We start from the raw sequence: 15,436 nt of genomic DNA, 5'->3' as shown, positions 1-15,436 counted from the left end.
ACTAAGTGTCTCAACCTTAATACAACTCTGTAAAGTTTTTAATACAACTTTGTAAAGTTGTATTAAGGTTGAAACACTTATTTTGGGACGGAGGGAGTAGAACAAACAAACTGTGGACAATTACGACTCTTTAGGCCTTCCACAGTGTGTTCGATGCCACAACTCTGAAAAGTATGCCACGCAGACGATGAATGCCAGATGAAACATATTTACCACCGCCCGCACACTGTGAAAGAATTGGGCATCGATTGGGGGTCAGACCCGCACATATAAACAAGTATATATCAGCAACAGTTGCCCCGCTAGTAGCGTCTTGTTCCTGGCTCACTCCCGCTTCTTAGCGTCAGGCTTGGTTTATTGCTTTGTTGGTTCTGGCATCGGAGCAAGTAGATGCTCCGGTTACCAGAAATTTTTTTAAGGCAGCGGCTGGGCAATGGAGAGCACCGGTGCCAGATGAAGTAAAGGTGAATTTGGCACCGCTTTTGGCCTACGTAGTGGAGGGCCTTAGAGGCATGTTTGAATCGCAGTTACGATTAATAAGGCATAAAAAAGGAAAACGAAACAAGAAATCCAATAGAACTAGTAGAACCATAATATTCCTTCAGTCCAAAATGGCATGAACAAGAATGGATATTGTATAGATCGGAAAAAGAAAGGAGAATGGATATTGTGTAAGTAGTATTGTAATGGTTGCCGTCGCCATGATTTGGAATTTGACTGACCGATCGATGTGCCACGGATGAGCAGAGCAGTGTGGCTGTGGCTTCCTCTCCGGTCCATTTGCGGGGGCGAAAGAATAGTCCATCCGTAGATCCGTCGTCCGTACACCGGCCGTCGTCCCCGAGGCGGCGGGGAGAGCGACCTAGCTAGATACTGGTGGTGGGCGCCGACGGCGGCGAGACCCAAGGGATGGAGAAGACGACAGTCGAGGGGACCTAGGCGCCCCGCCTTGGCCGCTTGCCCGCTGCCAGCCACGGAGCCACGACCGATGCCGATGGCCGCCGGAGCCCTCTCGATCGCCGCCGCCCGCCACATCCCCCCATTTATACCCCCGCCCCCGCCTCCGCCTCCTCCACCACCTGTTCCCCGTCCCCCTCCTCCCCTCCTTCCGGCCCGCAGCCTCCCGTTACAGCGAGCTGGTACTGGTAGCTGACCGACCGTCGCCATGGACTCCAAGGAGGAGCACCCGCCCGCCGCCGAAGCCAATGGCCTCTCCGACCTCAACAAGGAGACCGTCGATCTGGTACTACTTACTCTTCCTCCCTCCTCCCCCACTCCATGTCAATCACTTTTACCCACTTGCATTCAGCAATCATTTTCGACAAAGGGTGAATTTTGTTAGCTCAAATCAAATCAAGAGGATACAAACACAATGAGCAACGCACCCGGCTTCTGCATAGCGAGTACTCCCTCCGTTCCTAAATATAAGTCTTTGCAGAGATTTCACTATGAACCACATACGGATGTATATAGATGCATTTTAGAGTGTAGATTCACTCATTTTGCTCCGTATGTAGTACATAGTAAAATCTCTACAAAGACTTATATTTAGGAACGGAGGGAGTAGCTAGAATGCCTTGGTAGAGTAAAAAAAAAAACTCTGAAGCGATCAAAACAGTGATCAACAATCTACAGAATCATGGAGGAACTCTGAACTGTATCGGTTGATTGCAGGAGCACATCCCCGTGGAGGAGGTCTTCGAGCACCTCAGGTGCACCAAGGAGGGCCTCACCACCGAGGGCGCCCAGCAGAGGGTCGAGATCTTCGGATACAACAAGCTCGAAGAGAAAAATGTATGTATATATATATATGCACTCACAAACCTCTGCTCTCTCAGTTTCATTTCTCCAACAACTAGCAGTAACCATTTGTTAATCGATTGCAATGCAGGAGAGCAAGATCCTCAAGTTCCTGGGCTTCATGTGGAACCCGCTCTCCTGGGTCATGGAGGCCGCGGCAATCATGGCGATCGCCCTCGCGCACAATGGAACGGACCTCAGGGGAAGGGTAACCTACTGCTGCTGCTATTGCCATCGTAGATTATATGCTGTTAGTGTTACCCCCTAGGCTACCATGGTCCCATACTAACTATGAACTGCAATTGGCGTTGACGCAGCCGATGAGTATAGACTACCACGATTTCGTCGGAATCGTCATTCTCTTGGTCGTCAACTCCACCATCAGCTTCGTAGAGGAGAACAACGCCGGCAATGCCGCCGCCGCGCTTATGGCCCGCCTCGCACCAAAGGCTAAGGTAATTTCTACCTGCATATATAGCTTTCTTCAAATACTACCTACCAGCACTACTAGTACTCAAGGATCAATTTACATGGCCGGTGCCCCTGTTTTCTCATACTTATGTTATAATGATGATGATGTTACCTTCTTTTGCAGGCTCTGCGTGATGGCACCTGGAATGAATTAGATGCATCGTTGTTGGTTCCGGGTGATATAATCAGTATTAAGCTTGGAGACATCATTCCTGCTGATGCGCGCCTTCTGCAGGGCGATCCGCTGAAGATTGATCAGGTCTTTCAGCCACCTCAACTATCTCCTCTGCACGTTGCATATTACTAAACTAGTTCTGCTAAATAAAAGAATTCTGATACTAGAACAACATGGAGCAGCAAGTGCTAATGCCATATGTCAATTATTTGCAGTCTGCACTGACAGGAGAATCACTGCCCGTAACTAAGCATCCCGGGGGTGGAGTTTACTCTGGTTCGACTTGTAAGCAGGGTGAAATAGAAGCAGTTGTTATTGCCACCGGGATCCATACCTTCTTTGGAAAAGCTGCTCACCTCGTTGAGTCAACCACCCACGTCGGCCACTTTCAGAAGGTAGAGTATTATTCAGCAATCAGCGTGTCTTCAGTTAGTCCAGCGTCAGCTGAAATTCATGATATGGGCTGCAATTTATGGACGCTTTCAGGTTCTCACATCGATCGGAAACTTCTGCATTTGCTCCATTGCCATTGGGATGACTATCGAGTTAATTGTGATGGCGGCTGTTCAACACAGACCGTACCGCCAGACAGTTGATAACCTTCTGGTGCTTCTCATTGGAGGGATTCCAATTGCGATGCCCACGGTTCTGTCTGTAACCATGGCTATTGGATCACACAAGCTTGCACAGCAGGTTTGAATATTCATCCACGGCTAGAGCTCTCTGACTACCACTGAAATAAAAGGCATGTAACTATATCCTAGAAAGTGACCGCTTTTCTTAACTGTTGACTTCAGGGTGCTATTACCAAGAGAATGACTGCAATTGAAGAGATGGCCGGAATGGACGTGCTTTGCAGTGACAAAACAGGAACATTGACACTCAACAAACTGACTGTAGACAACAATATAATTGAGGTCATAACTCCCACAACTTGTACTTCTGAACATAGTTACATTGTCTCCATGTTCCTAAGGACTGAAAGATAAGCATTTTTTTCTCTAGGTTTTTACTAGAGGTTACGAAAAGAGTGATGTCGTGTTGATGGCCGCAAGGGCCTCAAGACTGGAGAATCAGGATGCTATTGATTTCGCTATTGTTGCCATGCTTCCAGACCCAAAAGAGGTAAAAATCTTTCCTCTGATATATCTATGGCTTTAGCCTGTTCCAGTGATTCCTGGCTTGTGCTTCACTCAGCTGTCAGCTAGGGAAACAAATAACAGCGGTCACCAAACAACAATCTTAACTGCAATAGATAGTTAGATACCATCTTGACCATATATTCATCAGTAGATTATGTTCCCTGTACATTTTGAAAACAAAAGTAGCATGTCTAGAATTTTCAGTGTACAGGGAACATATTGACTAATCTAGAGGATTTGAACAAACATGTATTCCATATCAGGGGAGATCATCATGGATTTTGTAATGCCTTCTAGCTCAGTTTTATACCACTGAAAAGTGATTCTTTTGCTCTAATCTTTAGAAGTTTCCATTCATACATTACTGAGTCAGTTAATAGTTATGCTTTTAGGCACACTGTACACTAGTTATATTCCATTCTATCTGCTGTTAGGCACGTGCTGGCATCGAAGAAGTCCATTTCCTTCCATTTAACCCAACGGACAAGCGCACAGCTCTCACGTACTTGGATGATAAGGGTAAAATGCACAGGGTTAGCAAAGGTGCTCCTGAACAGGTATAGAAATTTACGTCATCTGATTTTTTGTCCAAGGATACATCACTTTGTTATGAAATAAACAGTCACAGCATCTGCTTATGTTTCGTTTAATTTTCTTGCAGATTCTGAACCTGGCAGCAAATAAATCTGAGATCGAAAGAAAGGTCCATCAAGTAATTGACAATTTTGCTGAGAGGGGGCTGCGGTCGCTTGCTGTTGCATACCAGGTTATTGGATGCTAGTCTTCTGCTTATCTGCTAGTCAGTTTACCTACAAAACTTGCTAATTTCCTTCAACATGCAGGAAGTTCCTGAAGGTACCAAGGAAAGTGCTGGTGGACCTTGGCAATTTATTGGTCTTCTCCCACTCTTTGATCCTCCCCGCCATGATAGTGCGGAAACCATACGCCGAGCTCTAGACCTTGGAGTCAGTGTGAAAATGATTACAGGTATCTTTTTAGTACACTAAATGGGAATAGACCACTTTCTTGCACCACAATCAGCTTGTAAGCTTTGATAATGGACTGCTATTTATTCCCTTGGATTGGCTGTTTCTCAGAGGCTGGTAACGTGGAGAAGTCAATCTGATTAGCTTTTAGGTTTAGTTGTGCCGCGATGTTCCCAGAAAAGAAGTGCCTTAAGTGCCGATCCACGTATTAGCTGCCCTGAGCTTCAGAATAATCTGTTAATATTGACTGCTATATGTTTCCCTGGACCCACTATCTTTATGAATTATGAATATGCTCCTTGGACAAAATTTCAGGTGATCAGTTGGCTATTGGTAAGGAAACTGGGCGGAGGCTAGGAATGGGCACCAACATGTATCCTTCATCATCTTTGCTTGGTGACAAAATAGATAGTGACATCGCGGTCCTACCAGTGGACGAACTGATTGAGCAGGCAGATGGTTTTGCCGGAGTGTTCCCTGGTGAGCTTTAGTTTTCTCTTGTGCCAGTTTGTGATCGTGTGCTTCACTCTAACTTGTTTCCCCTCCCAGAGCACAAATATGAAATTGTCAAGAGGCTCCAAGCCAGAAAGCACATATGCGGGATGACAGGAGATGGAGTTAACGATGCACCTGCTCTGAAGGTAGCGGACATTGGGATTGCGGTGGCTGATGCAACTGATGCTGCTCGCGGGGCCTCTGATATTGTTCTGACAGAGCCTGGGTTGAGTGTGATCATCAGCGCTGTTCTAACGAGTCGCGCCATTTTTCAGCGGATGAAAAATTATACAGTTGAGTTTGTGTTTACAATTCCTTTTTTTCTTTTTGTTTCTAACTTGCCATCTTAGGCAATAATTTCCATACCATGCTAGTTCTCCTTTTCCAACATTATGGCTTTCGTATGTCTTCGAAGAGGAATATGTTGTTCTTTTTCGTGTTTTACGGAAGGCTATTTTATTCAGGTAACAAGGGGCTGATGTCAATCATTTATGTTTTTCTTTTGCAGATATACGCTGTTTCTATAACCATCCGTATTGTGGTAAGTTTGTGTTGCCAATATATGTGCTTACTAGTAGCATCTGGCTAGCCAAAGTTTACCCAGTGGCCAGTAGTGTTTTTTGTTTGCTCTATCCTTGCAAATAGGTTTAGTGGATGACGTATATTCCATTAAGACTTATAAAGCTGATGCTCATTTTGAATTCACATCAATGATAAAAAAAATCTTACCCATGCAGCTTGGTTTTTTGCTCTTGGCGTGCCTCTGGAAGTTTGACTTCCCTCCAATAATGGTTCTTCTGATAGCCATCCTTAATGATGGTAAGAACATTGCTGCCTTGACTCACCAGAAATGTTTTTACCAATAGGTATTCATTTATTTTTAACTCTGGGGATGACTACTGCTGCTCAGGGACCATCATGACCATATCCAAAGATAAGGTGAAGCCGTCTCCGTGTCCAGACAGTTGGAAGCTAGCAGAGATCTTCGCAACAGGGGTGGTACTGGGGGCTTACTTGGCCGTAACAACCGTTTTGTTCTTCTGGGCGGCTTATCAGACCGACTTTTTTCCGGTAATCATTATTTCTTTGACGCAGTTCATCCCTATCGCGTACCTCTTCTGGCAACAAGGCTATACCTTTTTTGCATCTTGCAAAGTTATGCTACATAGGCAGTGCTTGGAAGGAGTAGGTGTCTGTGCTGTGGAAACTCACTTGTGTTTTCCATGCTACTTGCAGAGACACTTCCATGTGCGCACGTTGAATGTACACAGTATCGATAAAGAAGACATGGATGCGGTCGCGAGGAACACAGAGATGCTGGCCTCTGCCGTGTACCTCCAAGTGAGCACCATCAGCCAGGCCCTCATATTCGTGACGCGGTCGAGAGGCTGGTCCTTCACGGAGAGGCCTGGCTTCCTGCTTATGTTTGCGTTCGTCTTGGCTCAGCTGGTGAGCAGTGGTTCCTCGCGCAGTTCGGTTGGCCTTTTTGCTTGGGGTTCGCCAACACTAATAAATCAATGGTATGGTGTGCTTGATATGTTACAACGCAGATCGCGTCCTTGCTGTCTGCCCTGGCGATCTGGGAGCTGGCCAGCATCAGAGGCATCGGATGGGGCTGGACGGGCGTCATCTGGCTGTACAACATCGTCATCTACATGCTCCTGGACCCGATCAAGTTCGCCGTGCGGTACGGGCTCAGCGGGAGGGCCTGGAACCTCGTCACCGACAAGAAGGTGAGTCGGTCGGTCGGTCGGTCGAAGGACAGGAACATGATGATGGTTGATCCATGCCACGATGAACCGAGCTCGCGTTGCTGACGCTGCGGGTTTGGGGCGGTGTTTGTGTTTCAGGTGGCGTTTTCGAACCAGAAGAACTTTGGGAAGGAGGCGTCGCAGGCGGCGTGGGCGCACGAGCAGCGCACGCTGCACGGGCTGGAGTCGGCGCCGGGGCGGGAGAAGGCGGCGTCCATGGAGCTGGGGCACATGGCGGAGGAGACCAAGCGGCGCGCGGAGATCACGAGGCTGCGGGCGGTGCGCACGCTCAAGGGCAAGGTGGAGAACGCCGCCATACTCAAGGGGCTCGACCTGGACAACATCAACAACCAGCATTACACCGTGTGATGTGTGGTCGATTCATTCGGCTGCCCATTGTTGTGTTGCTGTGTGTGTTTAGTGCTGTGCCGTACTGTACTTTCAGGCATTGATTTGTGATAAATAAAACCTGGTGGATTTATTCGCAGTAATTAATTAATTACATCGATGAATTAGCAGCAGAACTCGTTTTGTGCTGGAAGAATGTCCATCCAGATCCTGTCAAGTTCATGCACTTGAGTTCTCTCTCTTTTGGGGCCTATATATAATATATATATACTCCCTAGTTCCAAAATACTTGAGTTGTTCCAATCCAACATCTTTAAGTTTGACGAAGTACTCCCTGCATCCTTTAAAGAACGTACTTCCAATAAAGTCAAACTATCTCAAAGTTTGACCGAGTTTGTGCAAAAATATATCAATATTTATGATACCATCAATATAATCAAGCAGGACGTAGAGTTTTACCTCTTAGAGAGGGCCCGAACCTGAGTATATATGATGAAAGTATGTTTTATCATGAATCTAATGCTACTAATTTGACGGCATAAATGTTGGTGTATTATTGTATATAAATACGGCCAAACATAAAAAAGTTTGACTTTTCAATGAAGTGGGAAATACGTTCTTTTAAGGACGAAGGGAGTATGTCACAAAGGTATACCAACATTTACAAAATGGAATTGTTTTTGGTCATTGGCTGGACGGTATTTTAAATAGGTACAAAACGCGAATAAGGGTGGGAATGATGTTGTTTTTAATAACAAAAATGCTTCTCCTTTGCAGGTTGTTTTCCATTGTCTGCGCTCACTTCATACGTGATCTACGTTACAACGAGCGGAGTACCAACCGCTGTTCATGATGGTGTGCGCGGGGTGGGAGCAAGTGGCTATGAAAGTTTTTACCTAACATGGATGACAACATAATCTCCGGATCGATCCGCCATCTCTTTCGACATAGGCATAGTGCGAGTCTATGGACTCTCTGTTGCCGAATTGTCAGTCTTTCACCTTTCTGTTTGTCAGACTGGTGGTGTTTGGTTGTGTGCATCCTAGGTATGCAGGGGCCGGGCGATACTCTTAATGTTTTGTATCCGCTTGATGCTGCATTTTAAAATAATAAAAAGCGCCATTTATCGAAAATATATACCAGGCTGTACTTTCATCAGCCACGTACGTCGGTGCATCGCCCCCGACGACGATGAATGGCTTCCCTCATCAGCCTTATTTGATGAGATGCCGCCACCCTATCCCACGGAAAAAAATTATATGAGACCAGGTCTCATATAAATCAGGTGAGACCCGCCCTGATGAATGACATGTGGCATTCACAAATCACAAAGCATCTAATCTCCCCCCCCCCCTGATTTCAGGTGGGGGGTGGGGTGGATGCTTTGTGATTTGTGAATGCCACGTGTCATCCATCAGAATGGGTCTCACCTGCTAATCCGTGAGACCTGGTCTCATAGAATTTTTTTCCCCTATCCCACTGTCTGAGACGGGGGAGAGGGACGAACGTCGTTTAGCCTGTGATGGGTAGCATATGTCGCCGTGCGGTCTGTCTTTCTGCCTGTCTGTGTGATACCCACCCTTTTCTTTCAACTGAATTAGCCAGCAACTAATATATCCATTAGCTTAGGTTAGGCTGTCACTCTCCCTCCCCATTTTCCTTTTTCTACTCTTTTTCTCTTGATTGAAAAGCCTTTCCGTACCAACCACCACAGCACATCAACAACAATAGCAGTAACAATAATACTAATAAAGCACTTTGCTGGTTGCTACTGGCACGCATGTCTGAAGAAGAAGTAATACTCGTACTAGATTAGTTTAGTAGTGAGTAGTACTAGTACATGTGGTTCCTGGCAAAGGGAAAAAAAGTACAGGTGGTTCACACATATTAGGACAGATCCGTGTTTGAATATAGAATAGGATTCTTCTCGTCTTGACGGGGCGTGGGGGCGTGTGAAGGCGTGTCTCGGGCGGATCTCGCGGGATTTGGTAGGTGTCTTGCCTCTTTGGGTTTGCTTGGATCATCTCTTCTTTTGCCCGCGTGCGTGTCTGTGGATTGGAATGCTTTGGACCTATGCTTGCCTTCATCGGCGGGCGGCGGGTGGTGTTCGTTCTGGTCCTTTAAAACAAGGTTTGGTTGGGTGCGGTGGGGGAGGGGCGATGCCGGTGACGCGCCTTACTCGTTGTTTGGTTAGGGGTATGTAGTCGTTGCTAGGTGGATTAACTTTTGTTACTTTTGCAAGGTATTTGGTTGGGGTAATTAAAGTCAAGGAATGGGAATTAAAGGCACGCGAGACTTCAAATCTATTGTTGTTTGGTTAGGGGTATAGAGAATTTATTATAAATGAATAGACATGTGACTTAAGACTCCAACTTTTACTGTTTTATTAACAAGGGAGGTGATGAGAGTTGGGAGGGAACTGTTTTATTTAGTCAATCTTAACTCTTCATCATAACCTAATTGTGATCTAGACGTGGTCTAGTCCCTCGTCAATTAAGATGAACCAAACAAGGGAATGCAAATTGTGATCAAATTATGACACATAATTCCTAGCATGTGCCAAACAGGGGATTGAGAAATAAAACGACTCATCCCATGTCTAATCTGAATACAACTCCCCACACTAAACTCTCATTCCCCTTACCGAATATTTGCCGAACGCGCTATTGATATTCTTTGTGCGGTGCTGCCATGACAGATGATGGGTAGATTGAAAGTTTTCTTGCAATAATAATAATAATAATAATAATAATAATAATAATAATAATAACAATAACAACAACAACAACAACAACAATAATAATAATAATAATAATAATAATAATAGTAGTAGTAGTAGTAGTAGTAGTAGTAGTAGTAGTAGTAGTAGGAGTAGTAATAATAATAATAACAAATCACCTTGGTGTCCCTCGGTTCATAAATATAAAAGCGTTCATAGTGATACAAGCGCTCTTATATTTCTTAACAGAGGAAGAGGAGATAGTAATGTACTACAGGTGTGGTTGACACAAATTAGGACGGGAACAAACGGTTAGCAAGAACAACCAGGTTGGTACTACTGGTTGCTACTGGCACGCATGTCTGTAGAAGAACTAATACTAGAATTGTTTAGTACTAGCAGTACTAGTACCGGTGGTTTCTGGCATAATGAAAAAAGTACAGGTGGTTGACGCAGATCAGGGCAGATCCCTGAATATGAAGTAAAGGTTCTCTCCGTCTAGGCCGGTCCAGTGATACGTCTAGCATCATCACGTGAAGGCGTGTTCCTGACGGACCACGCGAAATTTGTCCAATATTTGTCTTGGTGGATCTGCTTGAATCTAGTCTTCGTCCGTGTATCTATGTGTCAGACACTTCTAACCTATTAATACGCTTCGCTTCATGTGTAACGGTTAGTGTTCTTGCGTGCCCATTCTTTGAGGCCTGAGCGCGATGGCTTCCATAGCACATCAAGGTACCTTGTTTCAGTCCAGTGAGGAAGGAGCAATGACGACGGCACTTAATAATAATAATAAATCACTTTGATACTTGTTGCTGGTAGGCATGTCCCGCAAATTGTAATAATCTATTAGAGAGGTGGTTGGCATAAATTAGGACGGGAAACAAACAGTTAGCAACAAGCACAATCAGGTAAAGGCATCTTTAAGATGGACTCTCAAACTGCCTGGATACATCCGGATAGTGTAATCCGGATGTTGTTTGTCGTCCAACATGGGCTCGTATTTGTCCGTACAACGGTTCAGACGTATTTTTTTTGATAAACCCAAGACAAACGTGAGAGGCTTTGTGGGAGTTCAGACAGCACACACATATTACTCTGACACGCCCGGCCCACCCAAAACTCTTCCCGAACCCCGCGCCTTCATCCTATCGAGGATGAGGAGGGTAAGGATGCCGTCGCAGCTCTAGAATCCGAGAGCATGGGCGATCCTATATACCGAGCTTCCGGAACAAAATCCAGGCACATTTGAAGAGTTTATTCGAACGCATCAACAAACTCGGCATCAATGAACTCACAAGCAGCAGAAGGAAGATAGGATCGAGCGTCAATGGACGGTTAAAAGGGGACAACAACAAGAACAACAACGATGGAACGTGATATTTTGACTTTTCAAAAATTGAACTAGTGCTGCAATGCATGCGGCTATTTTGAACGTCTACGCTCTATGTATGTTACTATTTGAACGTCTGAACTCGATGCGTGCGGCTGTTTCAATGTGCGGACTTTAAAAGAAAAATGAGGGAGACTGGATGGATGTATGCGAGCAACATCGGATATCGGATGATTGTCTCGTGTATCCGTGTCCCCGGTTCCGCGGACGGACGTTTGGTGGTGGCAGTAGTAGTAGGAGTATCTTAGTGAGCAGCTAAACAAGAAGAAGAAGAAAAAAAAGGGTAGGAGTATCTCAGTGAGTCGCTGGTGCCAGAGCACAACCAGAAAAGAAAGAAAAGAAAAGACTAGCTGCGGGCGGCTGCGGCTGCTTTCTGCTTTCTTTCTTTCTTTCTTTCTTTCCCAATCAATCAATCAATCAATCCATCCATCCATCCATCCAGATAAAAATCCAACCTTTCTCCAATCTCTCCTCTTCTTCTTCTTCCCCAATTTGCCCTCCCTCCCTTCCCCAAAACATTCCCCAATCTCGCTCGCTTCTCCTCCTCAACTGTCAACTGGCGAGGGGAGCTCCAATCCAAAATCGAATCGAATCCCACTGGACTGGAGCCAGCCAGCCAGATCCGTGTCGTGCGCGCATGAAGACGAAGCTGCTCTGCTCTCGCCGTGGTTGAGCCAGGCACGACGACTCTGCCTCCTGCTGCTTCGTGTCCGGGAGCAGGAGCCGGGAGGGAGGAAGATGCGCATGCGGGTGCTGCCGGCGTTCAGCTTCAGCTTCAGCACCGCCGCCGCCGCCGCTGAGCCGCCGACGGCTGCTCCTTCGGTTGCTCCGGCCCCGGCTCCGGCGCCGGCTGCGACCTACGCGGTGTACCTCAACATCTACGACATCTCCCCCATCAACAACTACCTCTACTGGTTCGGCCTCGGCATCTTCCACTCCGCCGTCCAAGGTCCTCCTCTACCCTACCTCTTTTATTTCCCTTCTCTTCTCCGCCCACAAAACACACACCCATAATAACACAAGAAATATTAGCACTAGTACTAATTATACTAGGCAGCTCCCTTCAATTCTCTTGCTGCCGTGCTCTGCTTCTGCTTGTGCTTGCTTACCCCAATTATGCTAGCTACTAGCACACTGCCTGCCTTCCTTACATGCCCAATCATGCTGCTACAATTCGCTTTGCACACGCCCGTCTTGTTGAGAGGAGGATCCAACCATATTTAAGATTTCACCTCTTTTATTTCCTTTACGGTTGGTACATCCATTCACTTCAGGCAGCTTCCTTTAATTTTCCTGCTGCCGTGCCCTGCTTAACTCAACTCAATCATGGTACCGTGCCCGTGCCCGTGCCCCCCAGAACTGCCGGCCTTACACACCAACGCCTTTCAAATATGTGTCAAGTGTGTCACGGGGTCTTGTGCGTACGAGTTTCATGCAGCTGTCTATAAGCTCGACACATCCGAGACTGACCATTCTGATAAACTTTTTCTGCAGTGCATGGTATGGAGTTTGGGTATGGAGCCCACGAATACGCGACCAGCGGAGTGTTCCAAGTAGAACCGAAAAGCTGTCCTGGCTTTATCTTCAGGCGCTCCGTGTGTATGGGCACCACCAATATGTCCCGGGCTGAAGTCCGCGCTTTCCTAGAGGATCTGGCAGAGGATTATCATGGGGACACCTATCACTTGATTGTCAAGAACTGTAACCATTTCACAGCTGACGTCTGTAAGCGTTTGACTGGAAAGCCAACTCCTGGATGGGTGAATCGACTTGCCAGATTAGGTTAGGATAGAACTTAACAATTTCACAATCTATTGCTCCTGGACTATGTAGATTCTGAACTGTTTCTGCCTCTACATTTGTGGCACCAGGTTCCGTCTGCAACTGTGTTCTGCCTGAAAACATCAAGGTTTCAGCGGTCAGAGATGAAACTGCACACCTTGAATTTTCTGGTAAATTTGCCTAACCTCCCTCTCTCTACATGTTTTGTACACACTCAAACGCTGCTTTGTGTGGAAACATTTTGCTGTGCTTGTTTACTTTCCTGTACTGATCCATTTTTACACTGCCTACTTCCTTAGAAGTTAGCTAGTTTGATGTTGTTTCCGGCCTTGCGCAAGGTTGTGTTTATTGACTGCAACCGATCATTTCAATCTATGATGTTACGCTTAATCTAGCTTGTCTTACGATTGAATAGCGATTGTGAACCAAATTAGAATTATCAGGATATTACGTAATTATGTTTGCCCTTTTCTACCAAGTTGAAATAGTGTGGACATTTGAGGTGTTAAGTGATCTGCAACCTGAAGCCTGAGATGTTCTCTCTGCTCGAATTTCTGTGAACATTTGAGAAGTTGTACTGTTAAAATTGGACTGTGTGCGAACAGCCAATTGTCAACATACATTACTTGACTAGCGAGAATCCCTGAAGTCCACCACCACTGCTTCATCCATATAACTATTGTATGGTTCACTTTACTGCTCACAGGATGTGGTGAATCCTGACTGCTATCTGAGCCTAAGATAGTTTAAGATACATCAGTGCAACAGCCGGTGCAGTTTCCTGTCTTACAGTCCCTTATTTTCTACTGGTACTAATGGTTAGAGTGTCAGACCATGTGCTGTGAATGGATCAAGTATTTACTATACGGCGAGGCTTTTGCTTTGCAACTGATACCATGCTATTGCTTCAGATGATGATTTGGAGTCGGACACATCGATCATCGACAGCGACATCGGTGATCTAGATCACCTCCTCACAACGCCAAACAGCGACGTCGTACCTCCGAAAGACAAGACGTTAACTCCTGGAAGAGATAGCTTGTAATTGTTTCAGGTTATTTATGCACAGCATTACCTGCTTCCGGGTTGTTTGCTGAGGATGGGGAGATCTTAGCCGTGGTGCTGATGTCCTCTTGCCAATGGCGGTGGCGGATCCTGATACTGATCCGGTCGAAGTTGCTGCTATATATATGTTGATGTAGAGAGCGGGGGTAGCGGGTGTGGCTTGTGTAATCGTGGCGAAGGCCAAGTTAACCAACACGTGTGAGATGGTTGCGTGCATAGTTGATTGTAACTTTTAATTGTTTTTGACAGTAGAGTGCAGGTGTATAGTGCTTGTGTAACTAGCTGTTGGGTTTATTTGACAATTGTTTTGTTGTGTAAGTACAAAATGGCTTGACTTGATGTTGTTTCCTTCGCTGAAATTAATGCGGTGTGTATCTAAATTGGCACTTCATCCATCCCATACTATAGTGCCATTGCTTCTATTAAAATAATTCAATCAATCTTCAAAACTATGAACAAATATTATATGGAAATTTGTATATGTGTACAATAGCAATATATATAATTTTTTGGGGGTGCAAATATAGATTGTATGAGACCGCGAGAACTATATCTCGCTATCTTGCTTATAGTGAGATGGGGTTTTTTTTTTTTTTGAGAAACAGATGGAAGGATCTCTTGCGTCGATCGTTTTTACTCCCGTCGAATCTGGGCCGGCCTGATTTGGTGTTTTTTTTTCCGGTTCATTGGCATTCTTCTTTGTTAGATGGCTATCGTTTGTTGGTTTGGTCCAGTTTTTATTGTTTTATTTTGTTTTTTCTTTCCATTTTCTTAATTTCTTCATGGTTTTATTCAGCTTTCCCTTTTTCTTTGTTTTTTTGACCGGTTTTCTTCATTTCTTCACGTTTTTATTGGTTTCCCTATTTATTTCTTTTTTGTTTGTTTTTCTTGTTTCCTTCTCGGTTTTCCTGTTTCTTTTGCTTTTCTTTTTTTCTTCGTTTTTCTTTATTTCTTTTCTCAGTTTTCTTTGTTTTTCCTTATTTTCTTCTCGGTTTAATTGTTTCCATCTTTTTTCATTGGTTCTCTTCAGTTTTCATTTTCATTTTTTTTGTTTTTTGGTTTCTATTAGGATTCTGTGTTTTTTCTTTGTTTCTTTTTTTATTTGCATCTGTTTTCTTTTTGTTCAATACATGTTCACTTTTTCTTTCCAGTACGACATATATTTTTAGTGTGCATGTGGAACATTTGTTTGATACACGTTGAACATTTGACAAATACATGACGTGCATTTTCTTCTTGATACATGTTTTGAACACTTCATTCAATAAATGGACGACATTTTTCAAATATATGTTAAATACTATTTTTA

The 15,436-nt window shown here is 44.9% G+C and overlaps 2 protein-coding genes across 2 annotated transcripts; both read left to right on the top strand.

Annotated features, from left to right (window-relative positions):
• Positions 1 to 657: 657 nt before the first annotated feature.
• LOC123093963 (plasma membrane ATPase 1) lies at positions 658 to 7,298 on the top strand. Its single transcript, XM_044516026.1, has 20 exons — positions 658 to 1,243; positions 1,675 to 1,794; positions 1,892 to 2,008; positions 2,118 to 2,255; positions 2,396 to 2,530; positions 2,662 to 2,841; positions 2,933 to 3,139; positions 3,244 to 3,363; positions 3,452 to 3,571; positions 4,023 to 4,145; positions 4,250 to 4,354; positions 4,431 to 4,575; positions 4,890 to 5,054; positions 5,124 to 5,362; positions 5,578 to 5,610; positions 5,807 to 5,888; positions 5,980 to 6,140; positions 6,306 to 6,518; positions 6,620 to 6,802; positions 6,920 to 7,298. Exons 1-20 carry the CDS (start codon positions 1,166 to 1,168, stop codon positions 7,187 to 7,189), a joined length of 2,934 nt encoding a protein of 977 aa, XP_044371961.1. The 5' UTR covers positions 658 to 1,165; the 3' UTR covers positions 7,190 to 7,298.
• Positions 7,299 to 11,606: 4,308 nt separating this feature from the next.
• LOC123093964 (deSI-like protein At4g17486) lies at positions 11,607 to 14,507 on the top strand. Its single transcript, XM_044516027.1, has 4 exons — positions 11,607 to 12,229; positions 12,775 to 13,062; positions 13,152 to 13,232; positions 13,974 to 14,507. The coding sequence occupies exons 1-4, from the start codon at positions 12,019 to 12,021 to the stop codon at positions 14,105 to 14,107; spliced, it is 714 nt and encodes a 237-aa protein (XP_044371962.1). The 5' UTR covers positions 11,607 to 12,018; the 3' UTR covers positions 14,108 to 14,507.
• Positions 14,508 to 15,436: the final 929 nt, after the last annotated feature.

Source organism: Triticum aestivum, chromosome 4B, assembly GCF_018294505.1.
Source record: "Triticum aestivum cultivar Chinese Spring chromosome 4B, IWGSC CS RefSeq v2.1, whole genome shotgun sequence".
Taxonomy (NCBI): domain Eukaryota; kingdom Viridiplantae; phylum Streptophyta; class Magnoliopsida; order Poales; family Poaceae; genus Triticum; species Triticum aestivum.
The sequence above is the reverse complement of the archived record's forward strand: the minus strand, read 5'-3'. Positions and strand labels throughout refer to the sequence as shown.

Excerpts from the sequence above, each read along its gene's own strand:
- LOC123093963 (XM_044516026.1), top strand. The coding sequence starts at position 1,166 with ATGGACTCCAAGGAGGAGCACCCGCCCGCCGCCGAAGCCAATGGCCTC. Across the intron at positions 3,364-3,451 it reads TAGACAACAATATAATTGAG|GTTTTTACTAGAGGTTACGA; the intron begins GTCATAACTCCC and ends TTTTTTCTCTAG. Across the intron at positions 4,355-4,430 it reads CGCTTGCTGTTGCATACCAG|GAAGTTCCTGAAGGTACCAA; the intron begins GTTATTGGATGC and ends TTCAACATGCAG.
- LOC123093964 (XM_044516027.1), top strand. The coding sequence starts at position 12,019 with ATGCGCATGCGGGTGCTGCCGGCGTTCAGCTTCAGCTTCAGCACCGCC. Across the intron at positions 12,230-12,774 it reads CTTCCACTCCGCCGTCCAAG|TGCATGGTATGGAGTTTGGG; the intron begins GTCCTCCTCTAC and ends CTTTTTCTGCAG. Across the intron at positions 13,233-13,973 it reads TGCACACCTTGAATTTTCTG|ATGATGATTTGGAGTCGGAC; the intron begins GTAAATTTGCCT and ends CTATTGCTTCAG.